Genomic DNA, 24990 nt, shown 5'->3' with positions numbered 1-24990 from the left:
AATCCAAAGTGTTAAGGGTCTGGAATGACCCCTGTGGGTCCATTTTTACACTCTCAGATTTAAGTGAACATTTTACTGTGTAAAGACACTAAGTTTAAAGGTCAATGATGTGTGAGTCAAGCACCTACGGCTCAGTACCAACAAGGAATTATTCCCGAAGGGAATTCACACACACTTCTGCTTCCCACCAGCTCAGTGGCCTTGTGGTGTGTGTCCGCCCTGAGATTGGGAGGTCAGGGTTCAAGCCCCCGCCCGGGTCATACCGAAGGCTATAAAATGGGACCCAATGCCTACCTGCTTGGCACTCAGCATCGAGGGTTGGATTGGGGGGTATGTCCCTGTGACATACTAGCGTTATGTCGAGGGGCTGTACTTGTAACATCATGGCTGGGGGATATACTTGTACATCAAGTCACCTCACGCTACAGAAACAGGTGAAAGGCTCCTGGCCCTTATTTGCCACATGGCTCGGGAAACGTTGGTTCCCAAGGCTACTTATTACTTCTGCTGCCATCAGAAGAGGACGAGGAGGAAGGGGGATGAGACAGCCTACTAAAAGGGCCGCATAATTGAAGCATCCGATATGACATGTTCTCTCGCACACGCCGCTACGATCACAGACGGAGGGGAGAGCGAGAAGAGGAGAGGAGAGGGGGCGAGTATTGCATCTCCATGGTGATGGCTGATCCTGTGAAATCTGAGCAGGCATAAACAAAGCAGACAGGATGTGGCGCGCTGCACAGTGCCACTCTTCTCCTGGGAGCCTCCTGCATATGATAAGTAGCTCACATTAGTGTCCTAAAGTCCCCGGTGCACAGCGATCAATCAAGGGGCTCCCACAGCCACAGCACTCAAAGCTCTAACGCTGATTGTGTTTTCTTTGCAGCCGACATGCCAACGTTCAGCTTGCTGTGCCACTGCCAAATTCTAAACAAATCAACTGTCACCTGGCTGGCTTTGATTAATTAATCTCCTTGCAAGTATTACTTTTTTCTTCTCGTTTTTAATAATATGACAACACAACTCCACAGCTTCCCACTACATGGTCCTAGTTCCCACAGTGGCTCGGTACTTGTATGAATTAACAGAGAATCCCATTAACATACAATCTAATCCAGGGGTTTGCATTTTTTTAGGCACATTGTCACTTAACTGTTTTACAAGGCTGCCGTGATCACCCAGTACCATACAGTGAAAACCACTATTTATTTTATGCAGGGGTTAAAGCAAAAAAGAATCCCAAGACTGAAAATTATTTTCAGACCATGTCCCAATATGTGATTTTTGATTTTTAAACATGGCACATGGAATCCTCAAGACTGAAATCAGTCCCCAGGACTGAGAACTTTAATCCCTGCTTTTATGTATTATTAGAGGCTGCTTGTTACAATATTACATATTATATCACAAGCATAGAATAAGCTCATGAAAAAAAGCTAACAAAGAATAAGTCAATAATTTAAAATGAATAACAAAATTAAGATTCTGACTATCTTGTGAGAAATGTTTTATGCACATCAAACAATAATGGTTAGTTACGGTTGTTTTTGATCAACTCAATTGATCACCTCAACAGCCCAATCTGATCACCCGGCAGATCAAAAAGAGGTGGTTGCGCTCCCCTGTGCTGATCCATTTTCTCTATTCTGTCCAATTTAAACTATGCAGAACTGTGGAGAAACCTGGGCCTCACAGGCAAAACTAAACATAAAGCATATACCAATCTCCTGTCCCGAATGTTTCTCTGCTCCGTTTCTCAGGCGCCTGTGTATCGGTGTCACAGGGGTGACCTGAGCCTCGCTTCCTCCCATTGAAAAACGAGAACAGAGCAAAAGGGCTGTGTGGAAACGATCAGCCCGATAAAACACAAAAATCCAAGATGGCCCATTCTTCTGCGTATGTGTACGTTTCGCGCTTGCACACGCATAACTTTTGCTCTAATCTCCATCGCTGTGCATTTGCAACCCTTTTCGTGGGAGTGTTCCTCCATAAATAACTCCTATTGTCTCTCACAGTAAACCCAGCGTCCGTTAAAAGCCTCTGGTCGGTCGCTCAGCGAGTAGATGGCCTACACAACTCCAAGAATGGAATCAAATGGACGGGGTCCATTTGAACACTCTTGGAGTTAAATTAGGACTTTACTGTGAACGATAAAACAAAGCTCCCTTCACTCAGCGCAGAACAAAATGCTCTTCCAGCCTAGACACACTCCTAGGAGGCAAAGTACAGTGCGTGTGCGCATGCATGTGCATGTGTCTCTATGTTTGTGAGAGTATCCTATGTTTGTGCAAGCATGGATGCATGGACAATGCATGCATCTCCACTACAAGGGTATGGCAACTTTGTGTGCACTGCATAATGCATGCTGTATGTGTGTGTGTGTGTGTGTGTGTGTGTGTGTGTGTGTGTGTGTGTGTGTGTGTGTGTGTGTGTGTGTGTGTGTGTGTGTGTGTGTGTGTGTGCAGTATACGTTTTGTTTGGGTAAAGTAAAGCAACAGCCTGCACGCATTCCTAAGGGCTTTTCACATGCATTTAAACCTACCCTTGGCTCTGAGTGCGGACACAGGACGAGCAGCTGCCAAAAGGCTTGTTGGAACAGGGAGGGTAATCACTTAAGCGATGTTTCCCCAAGAAATACGTACGTGGGATAGAGGAGAGATGGGGGAAGACAATGGAGGGCTAAGAATCAGGCTGCCGAGTGGAGTTATAATTATAGTACATGGTGAAAGAGATTATTCACTCACTGCAATTTTACACGCTTCAGCGTAGCCATTCGGGAAAATGGAGAACGTCCAGATTAACTGAGCAGGATCTGGTCGGAGCGTCCTCTGCTCAGTTTAAGTAAGTTATAATCACTTGGATGTTATGCACTTAAACCTTTATACTTCGTAGACGCGGTCTATACTTGGACCCCCTAATTTTTTCCCTCTCTACACCAAATCTCAAATAGACAATCTACAAGCTCACGCGTGACGTGTTGAGAGCTTGTTGGATCAGCTATTTTCGCATATTGTTAGCCTACTATGACATTCCCAGAATAGGGATGCTATGCTTCATGTGGGAGGGAGGGCAGGGTGTCAAGAAGACAGATTCCATCCAAAGTGATGCTAATGTAATGTAATGCAGTGGTTTTCTAGTGTGGTGTTCAACATGGGGTCCGGGGACCCCCAGGGGTCCTTGAGTGGTTTCCAGGGGGTCCCCGGCTAAATGACTGATAGCTAATATTCACCATTGTCATATGTACAATTAAACACAACTAGAGGACATACAAGAATGTCTATTTTGATGAGAGTTTCACTGTTACAGTACCTTTACCGACATAGACAATAAAGGAATTCTGTACCAAATGACAGACCATATTGGTCCAAACAAACAATACAACTCCTTTCAGATTGGGGTCCCAGAGATTAAAAGGTCCATGGCCTAATGCATATCAAATTGGGGGTTCCTGAAATCAAATGAAAAGGTTGGGAAGCAACGGTGAAATATGTAATGACAAACTGTTTAGAGTCAAAAAGAGATTTGGGTTCCGTTGTAAACAGAGAGACCCAGATGCTGCAGCACAACAACAAAACATTGTGCTCTGCTGCTAAATTTAACGTTCCTGTCCAAACAAGCGCCCGTGCCCAGCATGTACACAGTAAAATCCTGAGTGTTCGTTGGACTCCGAGAGTGTGCAAATGGACCCGAAGGGGTCCATTTGCACACTATCAGAGTCAAATGAACACTCAGGATTTTAAATGCATCTCTCTCACAGTTCCTGCCTCAGTAGGCCCTGCATCCTAAGTCACACGAGAAAAAAAACTGTATTTAGCTAACATTTCAACAGCACGAAACCTCAAATGACGCCCACATAGAAAGAACCTGGATTTATACACTTTATGACAACAATCGGCGTGTCAATCAGCCAATAACTAGCATGCCATTAACGCCAAGTGGCGCTGAGACACGTCAAGCTGTCAAACCATCCAATTAGGGAGAGGGAGGGAGAGTCAGCCCGTCGAGCCAATTAGCCTTACCTGGGCTGACTTAGTCCCCGGCCCAGGACTGAGCTCGCGTGGCGAGGTAGTGTTTGAGTCTTCTTCTATGGTGGTGCCGATGACCGCTTCCTTTGTGTCCTCAGAAGGCTCGCACAACACAAAAACCTCCAGCACCTCGTCCACCTCCACGGGCTCCATCGCCGTCGGCGACTGCATGCCCCCGCCCCCCCCGACCACCCCTCCAAAAACCTAGGACCTGGACGTCGCTATAAATCCCGCCAAACCTCACGTGTACTTCGCTGCGGCAGCGCCACGCACAGACAACAGCTCCATGATCAGAATGTGTTCACCGCTCAGCATCCCTTGCTCAACTCGAGTGTGTGTGCGAGTGTGTGTGTGTGTGTGTGTGTGTGTGTGTGTGTGTGACCTCTGCCTCTGCTGATCTGCAGCCCAGCCCCTCTCGCTTTATCCGTCCTTATATAGAAATCTCTCCCATCATGCCTGAGGAGGTATTGTATGGGACTCACTCGCCACTTTAATGCGAGTGGCTTTGTGGAGAAAAGACGGAGAGAGAGAGGAAGAGGAAGAGAGAGGGGGGGAGAGAGAGAGAGAGAGAGTGAAAGAGCAATGCAGAGTTAACGTGAGATGTCCTGACAGCAGGGGGTGGGTGCACTTGGACGGAGAAATAAGGAGGGAGGATTGTCCATTAAACAAACAGCTGCTCTCCATAGAGAAAGAGACAGAGAGAGAGGCAGAGAGATGGGAGAGAGAGGTAGGTAAACAAAATAACACACCAATTAGCTGCAGAAGGGACTTACCAGGGACTCCCCCCCCCCCCCTCTCCGCCCTCTCCCCCCCTTCTCTCTCTCTCTCTCATTTCCTCCACTCTGTTCATTCTTCTCCTCTCCTTGTTCAAACTCCCCTCTCTCCTCCCTTATATCCGCCTCCTGCCTCGAGGCGACCTCTCTCTCATGCACCCCCCCTCCTTCTCCTCCTCCTCCTTCCTCCCCTACGCCTCAGCTCCACTCTCCATCCATTGCTTCCAGCCCAGTGAGCACTACGGTGTCACCCTGTAGGCGATGGCGTGGCTCGGTGTGTGTGTGTGTGTGTGTGTGTGTGTGTGTGTGTGTGTGTGTGTGTGTGTGTGCGCGCACGCACATGCACTCATGATGTGTGCGTCAGTAGAGGTGTGTCTCCTGTGTGTGTAAGGTACAGCACACCTGGGTCATGCAGGTCTGACCGACTGACCGATGCCTTGTGCGAGCCGAAGGTTTGACGCAACACAGGTGCAAGAACGGCACGCCGTCGCACACAGCTGGCCGAGTGCTCTCCCGCTATATATCACTCGCTGCCGTGACACAACCGCCTTAAAAAGTACTAAACCCGCCCTAAAACACACAGCTGAAGATGCTTAATTAATCCTACGCATCGCATGGAGGCTCGCCTCAGATGTTTAAACAGCACACCCAAACACGGCAAAACCTCTCCCCATATAATGTATGTGTCAGAAATGTCCAACAAACATCAAACCGATCCCCAAAACTGTTTGCCCTTTCTTTCTACCTCGTCCCTCAGTGTAGCCCACCCACACAGATCAGACATGGCGATGACACAAGGGAGAGAAACAAACACAGGTACACACACACACACACACACACACACACGCAGACAACACACCGCATGGGGCTCGGGACAGACATGAAAGGAGCCGTGGCTCAACTTGTGGGTGGGTGGGTGGGAGTGGGGGTGGGCAAGAGAGTCGTGAAGACCACTCACCATGGGACAGGGATCCCAAGCGTGAATGCAAGAGCTCCGCTCCGTCCAAGTGCCCGACATCGTGGGGTCCGCGCCTCCCGGATGGAGAGGAAGAGGAGAGGTGTTACCTGCGCTGTGGTCTGCCTAGGAATGGCACAGTTAATACCGTCGTTACCGTTGTAAACACAGGCAGCCGCACAACCGTGCCAACCCACCAACACCATATACTGTATATACCGCCCCCACCCTCCCGCCCGTTGAAAACAGCTGAGATGGCAGAGCAGCTGAGTTTAATTAGAGGGAGCTGAGCTGCCGACGAGTGGAAGGGTGAGTGGAAGGTAAATCAGTATGGAGGGTGGTGTGGGTACACGAGTGCGAGCAGAGAGGGGTTGAGGGGGCGTTTTCAACCGGACAAGAGAGAGAGAGAGAGAGAGAGAGAGAGAGAGATAGATGCATGCGTCTGCGTTTACTGGCATAATGCAGCTTGTAACAGGATTTTAATGCTTTTAATTGGAATGGTTTATAGATTAGTGATGTCCAGTCATGTACCATTATGGGCTAAAAGGATGCAGGTCTTCATTCCCCCCTCAGTCTCAGTAGTAGGGCTGAGCGATATGGACTTCAAATCAATATCACTTTTGCCTCGATTGCGATTAATGAAAAATGTAAAAGAAAAAGAAAAGGGGAAAATAGCAGATCTACAAGCTCATCGGCTATTTTCATTTTTTTTTGCACGCCACAATTGTACCATGAAATATAATACAGAGCTTAAGTGGTTAATCAGACTAGTTTAGTCTACCGGGAAAGCCTATACGTTGTCATACCTATAAAACGGGAAAGCATCTGTGTCATTTTAGATGTTGCTATGTATAGGCTAGAGCAACAGGAATCTTCTGGACTTTTCTGGAATACATTTTTTTTGATTTTCAGAAAACTTAGGTTAGGATGTAGAAGGCGTTTTTAAAATCGGCCTCAGGTCTAAATGGGTTAAGTCGGTTACAATATATTTTCAGCTAACAGCCCAGCCATGCTCAGCAGCCATGTGCGACACACACACACACACACAAACACACACACACACACACACACACACACACACGGTATTGTGTGTTCCAGTGGAACAACCAGTGAACTATAAATGAAACCACTTTGTGTTTCAAACAGAGCTCTGTGTGTACAGGGGGGAGAGAGAGCACCAATTACCAAAAGAACGCCCGGTGGTTTAAATAAGGGATCACCTTTCCCTCCTATGTGCCACCTCTTTCAATGGCGTCCGGCTCCCGCGAATTCCGCGACTACAAAGCCAGGGCCGGCTACGTTTTAGCCTATAAGCTACGCTCGCTCACCTCCAGCTAACCCTCATCCCGTATCCAGTTACATAAAGCTAAAGACACACCGGACCCCAGTCGTTTGGTTTACATCCATCTATACCAGGCTCATACAGTGCTTAGGGGCCTTAAGCTTCACACCGAGCTCCATTGTCCTTCATGACAACCCTGCCAGTGTTGCCAGGTTTTGCGAGAGAAACAAGCAACCCTATGAAAACATAGTCTCTCTCGCGTAGCCAGACAACTATTCCACAATCTCCGAATGTTATATAGAGTCTAGAACTACACCTGGGGGAGTGGGGAGGAAGCGTCACATCCTCTATCGCTTGATCATTTTTAGAGCTTCCGTGCTCCAGACTGTATGACGGAAAAACAAACCCAAAGTCGCTAATAATAAGCGGACTTGGCAACACTGAACCCAGCCAGAAAAACAGGACACAGTTGGGGGGTGGGGGCAGCCTCAGTCAGGTATTGCTGTCATTATTACTCGGTTTGGAGGGTTATGCGTCTGAGAGAGAGTGCAGCTAATGCATTATAGCACAGTGGTTCCCAAACCTTTTAGCTCGAGACACAAAAGAGAAATTCGCCATCTCCCCGGGCCCCCCGACGTACAAAAATAAAATACATCATGAATTAATCACTTAAGCCCTATTTCAGAAACTGTGAAAATAGCCGATCTACAACCTCGAAACGGGTCGCATTGCGACGTATTGCGAGTTTGTAGATTTGCTATCTTCACAAATTTTAAGTTTTAAAATGTATGGATTTCGTTTTTTGGGGGAATTTCTGAAAAATGATAGATTTCTTTCCCTCCAAATCTTAAAATAAAATCGGCTTAATGGACGACATTTTCAACCGTCATATAATAGGCCCTCACTAATGCTCATGATAAAATGGTACAATTTTTTTCTACTTGGTCTGTGTCTCATAGGAGGACTGTGGACAGTCCAGAAACCCATCTACCAGTGACATCATCATTAGGCAGGGTTTTTTTTTCAACAAGATTTAAAACATTTTATTTAGATTTTTATTAACGCGAGAACAATGGCTTCTATTATTGCATTGCAACTTTCCAGGAATACAAAGCCTGCAGTTTCTATTAGCTTGGATGCCCCATCGATGATGTTACTGGTAGACGGGTTTCTGAACTGTCCACAGCTCTCCTATGAGACACAGACTGAGTAGGAAAAAATGGTGCAGTTTTATCATGAGCATTAGTGAGGACCTATTATATGAAGATAGGTTGAAAAAAAAGAAGTGCATATTTACTTGCGATCCATAAAAATGGTTGCATGACCCAGAAACGGGTCCCAATCCCGACCCATTGGCTGGGAATGGCCGCATTAGCATAATACAGCCTGCAGCTCTGGCCTGCTTCCCTGAGCAGCAGCAGTCTGTTGGGTGAGCGTCAAGTGTTGTTCAAACACATCGAGCAATTAAACTGGAAATGTACACCGAGGCCCACGCAAGGGAGAGTCCATGAGCGCAGAGGAGGTTAGAAACCAACCGAGAAGTTTGTGGAGTTACAGGTGGTTAGGAGTGCCTGTAGGCTGGTAAGAAAAGCCATATATAATTTGAGATCTTAGTATTTTATTTAGACGTTTTATTTGGGAGGGACAGCACATATTAATGGTATGCTATTTTTACTAGTCTAAATGTCTCATTGGAAGAGTAGGGAGACCGCCTCCAACCACTGCTGATGAACTAGTTATATTGCATTAACACACTCTAGCATAGGCCCTACATATTTTAACTAGTTATATCGTATTAACACGTGCATCATCACAGAGGTGACTCCTCTCCTCGATCTCGCTGAGTTGCGGAGATGCGGAGATGTCTCCGCTTCCAGCGGAGTGCTGTGCTCTCAGACAGGGCTCTGATGAAGTCCCACTAGTGGGGTAATCAACACAGCTCTGCACACTGAGACTCTGACACAGCTTAGTGTGACACACACACACACACTGCTGTCAAAATAAATTTCCCTCTTGCACGTGCAAATACACTCACACACAACACACACACACACACACACACACACACACACACACACACACACACACACACACACACACACACACACACACACACACACACACACACACACACAGAGGTTCAGAATTGAAATGAGCCTCTCTCTCTCTTTCTCTGTGGGATCGGTGGCCCTGATTGCTCTAACTAAAGCCAACACTCCACACCCTGTCGGCGGCACTCCTACAGCCCACAGCATGAATGAGACATGCAGAGAGCCAAGCTACTGAGGACATCTCTGCTCTTCTGGGTAATCCTGTCATGTGTTTAAAATTAGACCCTTCCTCTACACAGTAAACATTACTAACAAAGAATGGGTTGCACTGGCTGGTTGCAGCATGAATTGTGCGTCAATTGCGCCTGTTATCTGCCCCTCTTGAGGTGAGATTCACAAAATGATATGATTGCTAATGCTAATGATATAACACACTCGTTGGTAGCTGAGTGGAGTTTGCCCTTGTTTTGCGTCTGATTGCAATTATCCATGTGGCAAAGTATAGCCTAAAGGGTGGCTTTGCACCGCACTATTTATTTGCTGGCGTATCTTTGACTATCACCGCAGAGTTTGTGGAGCTGGTACTGAGGCCTAGCAAAAGCCTGAAAAAGGCAGTGCAATTTTGTATTTTATTTATTAGAGCCAATGTACTCAAGCATCAGCAAGTTGACCTTGTGTATGCAGACAAAAAATAATATACACGAACACGCACACGCACACACACACACACGCTACTAATGTCTCACCAAGAGGGAAAGGGAGTGCCAAGTACACAGTGAAATCCTCAATGTTAATTTAACTCAGAGTATAAAAATGGACCTACGGTACACTCTCAGAGTTAAATTAAAAGTGAGGGTTTTACTGTGAAGGTCAGGGGATGTTGTTGTGCCGTGTCTTTGTGCTTGCATTTGTCATTGTCTGTTTTTGTTTTTTTCAACAACACCAGACGGTAGTGTAATAGAGAGTTTTTCAAACTGGCAGTCCGGGGTTCCATGGGGTCCACAGCCAAATATGGAGTAATTTCACTATGATTCAATGCACGTAAATTAACTATTATAATACAAAGAATTTATGACAGTACAAGTGACCATTTCTTCCAATATTTCTCATTTCTTACAATAATGACATTTTAAGCTATTTCATTTCATGAAAAATATCTTCTCATATCAGAGTCCCTTAGATAGAAGCATTTGAAATGGGAGTCCACTGCCTAGTGAAAGTCAATAGGCTCTATGCACAGCAGCCATATTGGAAAGAAATTGGGCCTCTTCTTACTTCCTTTACAGGTGTTACCAATGATACTAATGAAGGCTCTGTTCCATTCTGGTCAGGGTGCTGACATTGTGCACGTCGGCTCACTGGAAACACTCCATTTTGGTTCCCAAATGGCCCCTTAAGGTGGGTGTGTAACTCTGAGAGTGTACAAATGGAACCAAGTGGACCTGTGAGGGTCCATTTGGTTCCATTTGTACACTCTCAGAGTTATGGGGGTCCTTGAAAATAAGACAACCACTGTGCCACACTAAATGGAACGGAGCCTTAATTAGTATTATTGGTAACACCTGTGAAGGAAGTAAGGAAGGGGCCCAATTAATTCCCAATATGGCTGCTGTGCATAGAGCCTATTTAGGGGGGTGTGTGGGACTTCAATCGCTGGAAGACCCCCTGCTGCTGCCTAGAGTGTATGTGCAGTGTTTCAGAGAAGGGTTTGCTACTATCCCAAGGGGTACTTTTGGGGTACTTCTATTCAGTATAGTACAGTACAGCAGTGTATAAGCCATATTTTCATTCATGACCGAGGCAGTGTGTCTGCCGGTTACGATCCCCATCTCTTCCTCTACTTCATTTCCTGACAGCTTTGAGAGGTAAGATCTCCACGTAAATAAAGCACACATCATCCTTCAGTACCTGCAAGCTAAACTGCCTGCATTCCATCTCCTAGCTGCCGTGCAGAAACCTCGTATCTCCATAGGCATCTCCGTCCGTATCAACTTTTTATGTTGTTTTTTTTCGCACTAATTAATGCCCTACTTCATCATGCAAGAGCGCAAGTGACGTTGAAGAGTGGTTAACCCATTAAGACCGCATCTGTGTCATTTTTAGATGTCTTTAGGCTATTCAAAAATAGCAGATATACAAGCTCATAGCGCGGCACTACGAGCTGCTATTTTTGTAAAATCGTGAACATGTGTGCAAATCTTTGAATATATATATATTTTTTAAAGCGTTAGGATTTAATGGGTTAAGTCTGTCTGTGGGCTTTGTAAATATTCAACCAATGAAAAGTGTTAACAAGAGCTTGTGACGAAATAATAACTATGCTGGATCCGTTGGAACACAGTTTCTTTTTTTCCCTGTTATTTCCTGTTTTGGACATACAAGGTTTCCACCCGACAGAGAAAATATCACACGGCAAATCGACCAATTACACACCCTAATGCCCTGCAAAGCCTCCGTCTGAAGTCGATACACTGGAAGTGTCAGTCAGGCTTCCACTCGAGCCTTCCAGCAAACCCTGACATTGTGGATAACGGTTTTCATAAGATTTTCACATCAATTATTTTAATTTAATTAAGATGATTGCCTGATTGTTCTATACGAATTCACAATTTAATCAATAAACAAGGAAGGATTTTTGCACACCTGAAGCGCCTTGGTGACAGCTGTGTAGGGAAAGATTTAGATTCTTGCCAACAAAGATATGCGAGTGAAACATAGACTTATTAACCACTTAAGCCCTATTTTCTAAAATAGTAAACATTTTATTATTCATTATATATTTATAAAGTCATACCCAAAATAGTGATGCTTGGTTGAAAGAAGTTAAATGAAATGTATGTATTTTTACATGCAGATTGTAGTCATTTTATGCAGCGTGAAATGGTAGGGTTCAAGTCTCTTTCTTGTCTGAGAATACCTGGCTGCTGATAGTCATTCATGTCTGAAGGGATCGAGCCTGTGGTGTTTCGTTTACAGGGCATTCTCTAGTCAGAACACCCTTCCATCACACCACACATATACTGGACAAGCAAACGTGTAGCAAGCAAAGGTGTAAATGGGACTCTCCCTCTGCCCTGTAGTGACCTGAAGCTGTGGTTTTTAAAGTGGGGGCTGTGGCCGCCAGGGGGGCCACCCATGGCGTCCAATTGGAAATGAGGAAAAATAAATCATGAAAGAGATGTATGCATATAAAAAAAAAAGATTGTAATTAAATTATAAATCCATTCATAAGACTACTGTGCCAGTTTAACCTCTTTCAAACTGACGTCCCTATTTTGGGTCCCTATTCACAAAAGGGGGGCCGCAGCCAGAGATTTGGGGGTCCTAGGCATGGAGAAGTTTGCGAACCCCTGACCTGGAGGATTCAGTCGAGCTCCGCTCCCTATCATAAAAAAAAAACTAACACACGCGGTTCACCAAATGATCCGACGTAACACCTCGCCTCGGGTCTATTTATGGACGATACGGGGAATGAAAATGCACGAGTCTCTGGGCTGTCTCTCTGCCACACAGACGCCCATGAATCGGTCGACTCAAGCACTTCCTGGTAGCCGGCAGTCAAACATGAAGCCAACAGACAAATAACCTTGTCTATACATTCTCATACGCTATACACTGTGTTCATACACAAACACAAACTAAGAACACAAAAACAGGGGCCTACCTTGAATTTGTCTTTCAACAAATAATCCTTTATATAATGCATGTGTGCAGACATGCTCTCGGTTTGTGCCGTTTCGTGAGAATTTGGTATCTATGCAGAGTACTGCACCGTTTTTGGACTGATCCACTTTTGGTACATAGTACATTCCTCAGTGTCAATTGAACTGTGAGAGTGTACAAATGTAACCAAATGGACCCGTAAGGGTCCATTTGGTTACATGTGTACACTCTCAGAGCTACAAACGGATGAATTAACACAGTTAATTACAGTGTATTAATTACAGTGTAGGAGCTTCTAAAGCCTTTTCTGCCCTTCTCTTATAGATCCATCTCTGAATGCCCCCCACCCTATTTCATTTTGGTTTTATCCCAAGGAGAAAGGATGCAACAATGTCGTGTTGTGCATTCACATTCTTCCATCGATCTGAAAGTCCGTGTACAGTAATTGCCCGCCCTGCCCTTGCCAAGAAGTTGACAGGCCCTGCTGGCATGCGCCATGAATCCACAGATGGCCCTGCCAAGGGCCTGTGTAAATACACTACCATTATCATTTGGCCTTAGTTTGACTTGTGATTAATCTGCGTTTAATCCCTGTCTCCAAAGGGAAGTGGCTTCTTAAAAAGACGCCTATGGCGCAGTAGTGACTATGGGGGTGACGGTGTGGGAGGTTGTGCGTAACGCTGGTGGTTTAGCGTGTGGTAGTGAAGGTGAGATGGCTGTACTGACAGGGTGTGTGTGTGTCGTGTTTATACAATGGCTTACGAGGGTGAGTGACTTCCAGTGGTGGACAAAGTACTCACCCCCAGTAGTCAAATATTACTCAACTATACAAGTGAAAGTTGCTCTGCCATATTTGTACATGAGTTACAGTACTGGAGTACTTGCTTTAAAAAAAATATTACAAAAGTTTACATTTTCTTCTTAATATAAATGCATTGCTATTGTATATCGAATTTCTGCCAAAATTAAATAAATACATAAAGGTATTTTCTAAAATAGTGAAAATAGCAGATTTACACGCTCAATTGTAGATCTGCTATTTTCACTATTCTTGAAATAGGGCTTAAGTGGTGAATTCATAATGTATATTTATACGTTTTGGGTCCCAGGGGTCCCTTACTGGATGTGAATGTAGTCAAAAAAGTACAGTAATCAAGAGCCAAAGTACAATATTTGTCGTGTAGTGAGGTGAAAGAGTTTCCCCTCAAAAAAGTACAGATACTTAAATTGTTTGCCAAGTAAATGTACTTCATTACTGTCTAGCAGTGGTTGTGGGCAACTGTGGGGTTAGTGGTAGTGAAGGCAGTGGTGAGATGACCGACAGGTTGTGTGTTGTGTTTACAATGGCTCATGAGGGTGAGAGATTGTAGGGTAGCTTGTTTTGCAGAGGTCAGTATATCGTCGCTGTCGGGCAGAAACCTCTCGTCTCCATATTTGAACATTTTGTGTTTTTGCGTAAATTAACGCCCTACTTGATCATACTAAAGTGTCACACAAAAGCATCAAAGTAGCAGATCTACAAGCTCGAAAAGCGGCGCGAAGCGACGCGTTTTGAGCTTGTCGATCTGCTACTTTTGCAGTTTTTGTATTTTTATCCTGAAAAGTAACATTTTTGGACATATGAGGTTTCCACCCGACAGAGACGATATGGTTGGCGGCTGTACGAGGCGCTGCGTAATCCCACATCATCTACGCAGTGCGATTGTGTATAGTTCTATAATTGGAGGTTACGTACAAGAGGTTTTGTAACTGTTACCGTAACCACGTGGTTTCAGTAATTGCAAGTTATCAGCTGTGAGAGTGCTTCTGTAATTGCATCCTACGTTGACTGTGTTTGGAGTAATGCTTTACTTTTAAGTTACGCATAACCTACGCAAAACTGCAAAATAAAGTTCAAGTTGTGGCGGGTGTGGGTGCCTGTGGGTGACGGGAACGCAGATATTATGCAATAAAATAACCCCAGCAACAATGGCTGCCTGCTGCCCATACTGAGACAGAAAGGGAGGGAGGGAGGGAGGGGAATGAGAGGGAGGGAAGGGGAGAAGGAGGGGACCAGAGAGAGCCTATTTCACCTATGCAAACCAAGCCAATTGCTGAACCAAATGGGTCCATTTGGTTCCAAAGTCCTGTACACTCTCAGAGTTAACCCATGAAAACCGGGAAAGCATCACGTGTCATTTTAGATTTTAGCGTTGGCTATTCAAAAATAGCAGATATACAAGCTCACAGCGCGTCACTTCGTGCCGCGCTGCAAGCTTGTACATTTGCTATTTTTGAAAAGGAAATAAAATTTGACATTTTTAACACAAATCTTCTTTTCTGGGGGTCCCCGGCACAGAACATTTTCAGATGGGTGGTCCACGGCCATATATATATCTATCAATTTGGGCTAACTTGGCAAGAAAAGTTTGAGAACTACTGGTTTAGAAGGCATTTGTAGAATCGGCCTCAGGTCTTAATGGGTTAAATGAACTCTGAGAGACCACTGAGGATTTTACAGTGTTAGATTGTGTTGGGGGCGGGGGGTCCTTCAGATAAAACGAAAAAGGTTGAGAACCACTGTCCTACCTGCACCTCGTCCCCCCGTACAGACGAGTCTCCCAGCAGTGGCTCGGCGGGCGGTGCGTTGATGGTGACAGACTTCTCCGAGCGGCTGTCCTTGCTGCGGGACTTGTGGCGGTCTCTGTCGCGGCTCCGCTCCCTGAAAAAACAACCCGCGGAGAAGATGAGGTGAGCTGCGCCGCCACCATGCTGTTGCCACGACAACCCGCCACCGCCGCCTCCGGCGCACGAGCCGGAGGGGAGCGACGTGTCGCTGTGGATCATATCTATGAGGTGACGAGTTTTTTTTTTTAAGACAATTAAGACAGCTCTCTCCTCTCTCCTGAGTCTCTGTCTAGCTTTCCGTCTTGTCTTTTTCTCCTTCTCCGTCGTCGGAGAATTACGCTGCGTAATCCGTGATGACCTTAATAGCACTGGCCTTTAACTTTTTCTGCATTTCATTTCCCTCGTTTACTGAGTGAATGCAAAGGCTTAGTGGACGACACATACAGGAAGCGACATGTGGACGTACACACACACGCACACGCACACACACACACACACACACACACACACACACACACACACACACACACACACACACACACACACACACACACACACACACACACACACAAGAGAAGAGAAGAGAAGGCAGGGATAGAATGGCAGTTTAAGCCAGATAAGACAGAGTCCATTCCTCTGCTCGCTGTGGTTGTAAAGGTGGAGAAATAAACCTGCTTTGTATTTCATGCTTCATCTAAGCTCTAATGGCCAGGCAGGGGTCAGGCCCCAGCGACCTCTCACCCATTCCAATCCCCCTCCACCCCTCCCTCCCTCCCTCCCTCAGCACCTTCCCTCGCTCTCTGTATCCAGAATGCCTCCTATCTCTCGACCCCCCCCTCCTCACCGATATGAGCAACAGCATATGAACTCCATTAGCCTTGCCATCCCTACTACCCCTACACCCCCTGCCCAGCGCCCCCCACCCCTCCTGCATTTCTCACTCTCGCTCTCATTTTCAGTCTCCATCTGCTCCACCCACTATCACCAGTATAACCGCATAATACAGCTTCACAAAGATGTCCGTTCACCACTAAAAATATAAAAGCAACTGCAAAACAACTGGTTGAATGGGTTTCTATGCTGCTTGTTGAAGCACATTGAGGTTTCATCCAGTAAAATACCTTTAATGATTTTTACTACTGTACATACACCCTGTTTGATGGTAACCCGTCTGAGAGCTGGTGGACAAATTATAGGGATTAGATGCAGGGAGAATTCTCCCTTTCTGAAAGTGTTTTGATATGACTTTTAAGGCATTTCTGTTTTATTATACTCCTAAACCAGATTCATCATGATAAAGTCGGTAATTGCCTGTGCGTGTGTGTGTGTGTGTGTGTGTTAGCATGGCATGCATGCTAACGGGCAGGCGGGATACCTGTGTTTTCCTCTCTTTTTGTTTTGCTTTATGTAACCAGGTGAAGCAGACAGACAGGCAAACAGATGCTTTATTCGTCCCACAATGCACTGCTTCACGCTTCACACACAGTTATGCACAGACACATCTGGGAGAAGCACAGCACAAACACAATCTAACACTGTTGTTGGCCGCTCAGGCGCTACTCTGGAGCAAGCGTGAGTGTGTGTGTGCGTGCTGTGAGTGTGGGAGGGAGGTTAAACGCCTTGCTCAAAGGCACTGTGATGACAGTAGCTGAGGGAGGCTTTTCACACATCTGTTGAATTCAACATACTTTCTGAAATAAAAGTGAAAACATCCTCTATGAAAGAAGAGATTTCTTAACCTGAGTGGGATTCTCTCCTGGTTAACCACATGAACTCTTAATATTCTGGGCATGTCGTAAACGCCAAACATTCTGTGAAAATAGCTTGTAAATCGGCTATTTTCACTGAAGCACTTTGGTGGTGTAGAGTGAAAAAAACAGGGTCCTCCAGGTGTCTGTCCTTGGAGTGGGCCACGGCTTGGCCCAGTCCAAGGACAGACCCCTTGAGGACCCCGGTCAACGAAGTAGGTAGGGTTTACCAGAGAGGACAGCAGGACGTTGTTCCAAGCCGCCGCTTTCTCTCTGTAGACAAATGCGGAGAGAAAAGAGAAAATATTTTCTTTCTGTAAGCGTGTCATTTAATGCTAATCGCGTCTTCTGTGGGAGATACAGTACAACAGGAGTGGAACCAATGTGATTTCTACGACGCAGCAGGAGGATTTTGTTGTTTCCCGGTAGGCTTCATTAGGAAACAACCACCAGCACCCTCCACCCACCACCCTCCCACCACCACCTCACGCCCTGCAAAGCAGTGCACAGCAAACTACTCTTTCTGCCACTGTATGTCGGACAGGGCTGCAACTATTGATAATTTTCTTAGTGATTATTCCATTGATTACCTTTTGATTAAATGAATAACCTAAATAATGTGAAATACTAATAGATAATATTTTATATATGTATTTTATAATGTACTAAATTGATTAGTGTTACTAACCAATTAAGGTTTATTTCATTCTGTCGTACAAAGGTGTCATGCAAAAATAACCTCACAATGCGTTTGATCTTGACAGATTTTGAGCTTATAGATCACCTATTATCGCTATTTTATAAATCAACAATTTTATTCAAATGTGTTTTTTTATCATTGATTAAACTACATCAATGAACTATTGTACACCAAGACAGAAATAATACGATTTGAAACCAGTTAGAAGTTACGACCTTAAATACTTTTACTCCCAATGACGACTCGACTCTGCAGAGACACTCTTGATACCCACTCACGTGCACAACAGCGGTTCCCACCCATCCATGTCCAGGATATCCTGCCCGCGGGGGCCCTAATGAAGGAATAAGACTTTGATTGACAGCAGCAGCAGCCCTGCAGTCCTGCACAACTCTATTGGATCTAGGTGTTTTGATTAAAGGGAGTTCACCACACCGTTTCCTCAGTGCTATTCTGGTACTTCCCCTCCAGCCCTGCACACGAGAAGCGGCTTCCTCCCCCCAAAAACCCCAACAAAGGCTAGCCACAGTGTCCCAACCACAAAACAGAGAGGAAAAGACTGTGAGGTTTTTGTGGTTCAAAGTTGTTTTTTACAGTTTATCTTACCCTGCTCAGAAATGTGCTGTGAGTTTAAGCTCATGTTGATAGCCAGACAGTCACTCCTGGAGTGAATAATTGTTAACTGTTAAATGGAGAGTTGGCAGTCAGCTCACCAGCATTTTTCTTTGAGACATACAGTAGCGCAGCAGGAAAGACAGGCCGGTGATAGATGGTGGAGGGGAGTCGCACAAACAAACGATTTGATTTGGCATTTTAAGAGAATTAGGCGACGTTCTTGTCCAGAGTACCTTACAGCAAGTGGTTCTCAAAGTGGGGTCTGGGGACCCCCAAGGGTCCTTGGAGGGGTTCCAGGGGGTCCCCAGCAAAATGTGTTAATGTAGCATCAAATTCAGTTTAACCACTTTAACCCCATTTTATACTTCGGCTATTCAAAAATAGTAGACCTACAAGCTCACAACCCCAATAATTGTTTTTCTTTTAAACACAAATCTTCTCTTATGGGGGTCTCTGGCACAAAATCTCTTCAGATGTCGGGTCCGCAGCCAAATACACTGACATGTAGTTCAGTCAATGAACAAGTAGAGATACTGTGGGGGATTTTTTAACTGGGAGGGACTTAATAAATCACTTCCTCAACCTACCTGCCATCTAGTCTGGCTGATGTGACTCTGGATTGATTCCAGAGTCTGGAAAGCCTTCTTTGATGTTGTTATTACTTAAGTGGTTCTGCTCTCAGACCATAACTACTAAAACTCTATATACTTAGTTGACCGGGGTCTCCGAGGATGCAAATAACCAATCTACAAGTTGCGACACATTCTGTTTTTATTTTATTTTATTCAATTTCATTAAACTTGGGCAGATACAGGCTTTATGAATAACATTGAAAGAGCCTACCACTGCTCTGCAGCTACTCAGTCAGGAGTAATATATAAACTGAATGTTGGATGATTAACAGTTATTTTCGCTGAATGTTCACCCCAGAATAGGGACGCTAGGGTTCATGTGGTTAATGTCTAAGGGTCTTACTCTATCCGCATTTTGACTGGGTAAACGTTTGTTTTTCAGCTATCTCTAGTGGAAGCGTAGGTCATTGACTGGCAGGTGAGAGCTGTCACCGTGTCAAATATGAGAACCAATCCCACACACAGGGTGGTTGAATGAATAATGCACAGTGAAACGGAACCCACCAAGAAAGACCAATACAATACAGCTCACTGTGCCATGGAGTGGCAACAGGAAACTATCTGCCACATCCAGTCACAATAGATCATTATCTGGCAGGCACTTCCATATAATACTAACTACAACAACTAATACAAATGATCTCTATGGCCCGGACCGCTGGGGGGCACTTAGGCTCTAATGTAGCCTTGCAGCGCATCGCGGGTTCGAGTCCCGTTCCCAACGATCTTTGCCGCATGCCTCTCCCCATCTCTCTCTCCCTGTATCCTGTCCATCTCCACAGTAAACTATTCATTATTTATCTTTAAAAATAAATAAATAATAATAATATTTTTTAAATGCTTAACACAGTCCTTTAAAAGTACAGGGGAGCACTGTGCGTGTGCGTGGTGTATGCGTGTGTTACCTGTGTGTAAAACTGTGAAAGTGTGGAAAAGAATATACTGGCAGTTATTGCTGTAACGCCCGCTGGAGTCTTGTTATCATAATCACAGACATGGGAGTGATTGACGGCGTTTCATTTCGGATAAATCAGGGGGGGGTGGCTGGGAGGTTGACGTGAGCCTTAATAAATAAATGATGGCTATCATCATTCTCCATGACTACATCCACAGTTCCTCCATCAGCGTGCAGAGGCGGTCTGGGAATAGGTTCATTGTAATTGGGTAGGAGAGCTGCAGGAGAGCTGCAGGGGAGGTGGGGTTGGGTGTTGATTTGACGGAGAGGGAGGTTTGCACACCAGCGATCACACTTCAAAGTCATCAAGGGAACGGTAAGGAGTTCTAAAGGAGTTCTAAACCAAACTAAACCACTGGTTCTCAATGTCGGGGGCCAGGGACACCCAGGGGTCCTTGAGTGGGTTCCAGGGGGTTCCCAGTTAAATGCTTGATAGATTGACCTCTGAGAGTATAATTATGCGGTTCATTCAAGTCCCAGAGATTGATATTGTATCAAATGTGGGTCTGTGGCCTAATGCACATCATTTAAATCATCAATTCAATTAAATGTTGAACTTGAGTCGTTGAATCACTTAACTGAACCATGTTAGTGGGCATTGCAAGTGGAGTAGCTAGAAGGTATGTGTGGTACAGGTAAGTGCGACATGTTGCTAGCAACAGGCAGGCAGGCAGGCAGGCAGGCAGTGTGTGTGTGTGTGTGTGTGTGTGTGTGTGTGTGTGTGTGTGTGTGTGTGTGTGTGTGTGTGTGTGTGTGTGTGTGTGTGTGTGTGTGTGTGTGTGTGTGTGTGTGTGTGAGCATGCATGCATGTGTTACCGATATATCTGCCAGTAGTACATGAGGTATTCATTTTGGAACGCGTGCTATAGCCATGAACAAAAGGCTAGTGTGTTTCTGATTCTGTCTGCGAGCCAGGTGGCACGTAGAGAAAGATGAGCAAGTATGGAAATAATATTGCATGCTTCTAGTGTGATAGAGACATTTTAAGGAACGGTACAAAAGAAGATATCAATATCAAGATGCAGAAAATATTATGTTCATTGTATTTTTAGATAACCCCTGAGTCCCCTTGTGCGTCACTTCGTGCCGTGCTATGAGCTTGTAAATCTGCAAAAAAAAATAATGAATGTTTGCATTTTTTAAACAAACATTTTTAACTCAAATCTTTGCTTCTGGGGTCCCTGGAACAAAATATTTTCAAATGGGGGTCCGCGACCAAATACACCACCACTGACATAGCAACATACGTTTTTCAGTAAACCATTAGGATTTAGAGGACATTTGTAGAATCGGCCTCAGGTCTTAATGGGTTAATGGAATTTGACTTCCAGCGTGGCTTCCTGGACAGGTATGGGAGCAGCGAGGAGGGAATTATGGGGCCACAGATGCCTGACGAGCTGAGGCAGAGCTCTGCCAAGATTCATGGAAAACCTTTCTCCCCCCCGCAACACACCTGGAGCTAAGAGCTCCCGGCCTCCGCAATCACACTCGCCAACTTCCGCAGAGGGAGAGAAGGATGGAAATCGCAGACGTCCATGGGGGCCACGGAATTTCACACCCACTCCAAAATGTCTGTGGACCAAGTGACTTTGCTTTCCGCATGGCCAGCGGGCCAAAACCACACACCTGTGCGGAACCGAGCCCGGGGTCACCACCTGCGAGGCAAAGGAGCCACAGCGAGGTCCGTGGTCCGCAGCCAAGAGCGGAGAGGCGCCAGCCAAATGCAAAATGGCCGAACCGGCCGCACACTCAGCTAAGTCATCTCAAACCCATTAGAGAACGAGGAGAGAGAGAGGGGGAGAAAGAGAGAGATAATTGTTTCTTAATGAGATAACGATATAGCTTGTGCCTAATGATGGGTTGAGGCGGGTCATGAGATCACGCTTTCTCTGATGTCAAATGTGTTTTTTAGCATTTCATCCACTTCTGAGTGAAAAGTCCCGATTTAAACTCCTGATATAAAAATAAGAATCTCGTTTAGTTTTCACAATCGGAAACAAAGGACGGCTCTTTCAAAATACCCAGTAACCTAATTCCTGGAGGACACGCTGGCAGATCAGCATGTCCATTGTGCTGCAAATGAACCGACAGGCCGGATGGGCCAAATCAACTGACAGCGTGTTCGGTTTGCTGTTGACACAGGTTGAGTTGAAGGGGCCCTGGGAACTGGGTGTGATAAGCATTTCTGTGGCCTGGCCACATGCCAGGATTAGCTCTCAACAGATAACACCACAGTTAGGTGACGGCGGACAAATGACGTCTGCCACTGACTGTGTGTATACCCAAACGCCACAGAGGTCAAGCCTGAGGGGGGTGGCATACCTTGGGTATGTTTTCACAAAGGGAGAATACTGATCTAAGGTTCAACGTTAGAGAGTAATAGAGACCCCTGAAGCAGTGTTTTTTAACACATTTTGAGGACTCAAATGTGGGTTATGACACTAATGAAGATAGATTATTTAAAGGGAAACTTAGCTGATGGTTTAATGTGAATCCTATCATTCTATGCTGATATGTAATGTTAATCCCTGTCTATTGAGAAGAAGACCCACAAAAAACCCACAGAAACATTTCTGGTGGCGATTTTCCAGGGTGAGCTCTCAACACGTGACAGAACTCATTTGGGAAGTGTCGTGTTTTCACATCCTCACAACAGAACACAAAAGTCATGCTTTATGTAGACATGAATGTTCCAACAACAGTTGTTCTATGCTAAAGTTCTATGCCAAGTTCTAAACCTGAGATTGACCACTTAAACCTTATATAGACTGACCGGGGTCCCGCAAGGGTCTATAACCCTCTACACCAAATCTACAACAGATCTATAAAGGTCAAAACGTTGCGACTCCTTGTTAGCTTGTATTTTATTCATATGTTTGCCAATTATGACTTGCCCAGATTAGGGACGCTGAGGTTCATGAGTTTAAATAATCTTTGTGGTTATGTCAATCGCTGGTTGATATCGGTTCGGAACCTTGCCTGTTCACTGGATTAAACATTGTGAACTTTGATTTATTGCCTGATCCGTTTTTGTATTGTTCTTGTGGCTTCTTGTCTTGTTCTGAGTCACTGACCGTTACAGTACATTGCCTCAAAAGAGAGGCATTACCCGGGCAGCAGAAAATGGTACCCGTGAGTATTCTAACTGTGAATGAATTGGCTTAAATTATCCACTTAATCCCATGCCAATGCAGTATGCTGCCATATAATTGGAGTACAACCAATCAAAGGAACCAATTTTACACATGAGTAGCTGCTAATGTGAGATTGGCAATTCAGTAATCACTGAAGTGACAGAACAGAAAAACCCAGAACTTTTTTTGAAGTTTGGATCCTAAAATTAAGCTTTTGAAGTTCATTCGTACATTGAGGACATACTGTAAGAGGACAGCTTTGCTGCAATTTTGGGGTCAGAATTGGACAAGAATGCATTGCCTTTGCGTTTCCTAATGTTTAATATACAACCAGGTAAACTACCGGGGCGCTCCGTGATTTCCCAATGACAACTTGATCTTAAGATGGGAGATTTTGTACAGCACCATACAACAATATATTTACGCACCATTCACTTTAATAAATAACGTAGTATCTTGCATCTTGGAAACTCGATGGCCTCCTTTCAATTTGGTACAAAGCCCTCTCACAGAACCATTGTATCCTTAATCATAATAAAGAACCATCTCTCGGGTATAGTTATACTCTGTTGAACATGTGCCACGCTGGATAGAGAACATTCACTCGTCTCAGCATCATGGCTTGGCTAAGCTCTCACCAGGGAGCAATGATCATAGACAGAGCAGCCACTATTGGGAAGCCAGGGGACATTTTTTTTTCCATCTAAAATGTCCTGGCGACACAGACACCAGTCGGGTGTGACGAATTGACCTGGTGGATATTGTGGCAGAGAGTGCCAGGGCTGATGCAAGGGAACATCTCCAAACAATCGTGCCACCTTCTGTTGCGGCTGACCATCAAAACCAATCTTACTCCATTCTTCCATTTGCAGTCTTCTAACAAATCATGTCTAGTACAAAGAAGACCACACACACAGACACACAAGATGCTAGTAGTGTCCATGGGTATGTGTGTGTATGTGTGGGGGGGGCTCACACATGCCTGTGAGCAAGCCACACGCGCTCCCGTGTGTTTTGAACAGGCCCTTGGCATCGGCGTAATTAGACAACAGCGATCCAGGACTGACTCGTGCATTACCTTCAAACGAGGACAGCTAGGGGTTTCAAAGGCAACAATTTCACTTTTTGTATATCAAATTATTGGCCAGCCGGTGGCCCTGGCACAGCCGCGGCCAGAAGTGATGTGGGCAGAGGAGCGCCTGGCAGGGATGCCCCAATTATCTGTCATACGCTTGAAAAGGCTGCAGATACAGGAAGCCACAAACCCAATTTATCCCAATGCCCCCCCTCCCTCTCCCTCTCCCTCTCCCTCCCCCTCCCTCCCTCTCTCTCTCTTGCACGCCCTCTCTCATTCCAAACAAAGTGGGACCACTTTCGCTCCCTGTAACTTGGAAGTACAAGGACAAATTCCTGCCCTTGGGAATGTGTGCTGAAAAGCGGGGGCGATATGCCTGCCCCAGCCCCTTTCTTGAGAGAGTGGGGACAGTCTCCAGTCTAGAGGGGTGGGGTGGGCTTACAGTTGGAGGAGGGGGGGGGGCGGTCAAGTGGAGATGAACAAGAGAGGGCAGCTGCTGCCTTTTCATCACGCTGGTGGTATGGGGGCGAGGTATGGGCGACAGAAGCGCGGAGAGAGCGGTGTGATGTCGTCGGGGGACGGAGGGGAGGTGGGGGCGAGGAAATAGAGTGAGAATGACAGAGAAAGAGACAGGAGAGGGAAACGTGACAGGAAGGAGACAAAGGACGAATATACTGTATATGAAAAAATAATAAAGGCGTGGCGTGTAGAGCAAGCAGCAGGTGGCATTGGGCCCAGGAGCAGTGGTGGACACTGTACTCAACTCAAAGTATAG

The 24990-nt window shown here is 45.5% G+C and overlaps 1 protein-coding gene across 4 annotated transcripts in view; it reads right to left on the bottom strand.

The window, feature by feature from the left end:
* The window catches only part of LOC311040441 (vang-like protein 1), an 88469-nt gene that overhangs the window by 45595 nt on the left and 17884 nt on the right, over positions 1–24990 (bottom strand). For 2 of the 4 annotated variants that reach the window (XM_084050730.1, XM_084050731.1), the window contains 2 exons: positions 15318–15450; positions 5757–5879 (listed from right to left, as the gene is read on the bottom strand). In XM_084050730.1, coding sequence (XP_083906856.1) covers positions 5757–5879; positions 15318–15450 — 256 coding nt within the window. Of the gene's footprint in view, positions 1–4019; positions 4189–5756; positions 5880–15317; positions 15451–24990 lie in introns of those variants that run through there. The other 2 variants (XM_084050732.1, XM_084050733.1) reach the window with 2 other exon arrangements.

Source organism: Gymnoscopelus microlampas, assembly GCF_963454915.1.
Source record: "Gymnoscopelus microlampas genome assembly, chromosome: 24".
Taxonomy (NCBI): Eukaryota; Metazoa; Chordata; class Actinopteri; order Myctophiformes; family Myctophidae; genus Gymnoscopelus; species Gymnoscopelus microlampas.
The sequence above is the reverse complement of the archived record's forward strand: the minus strand, read 5'-3'. Positions and strand labels throughout refer to the sequence as shown.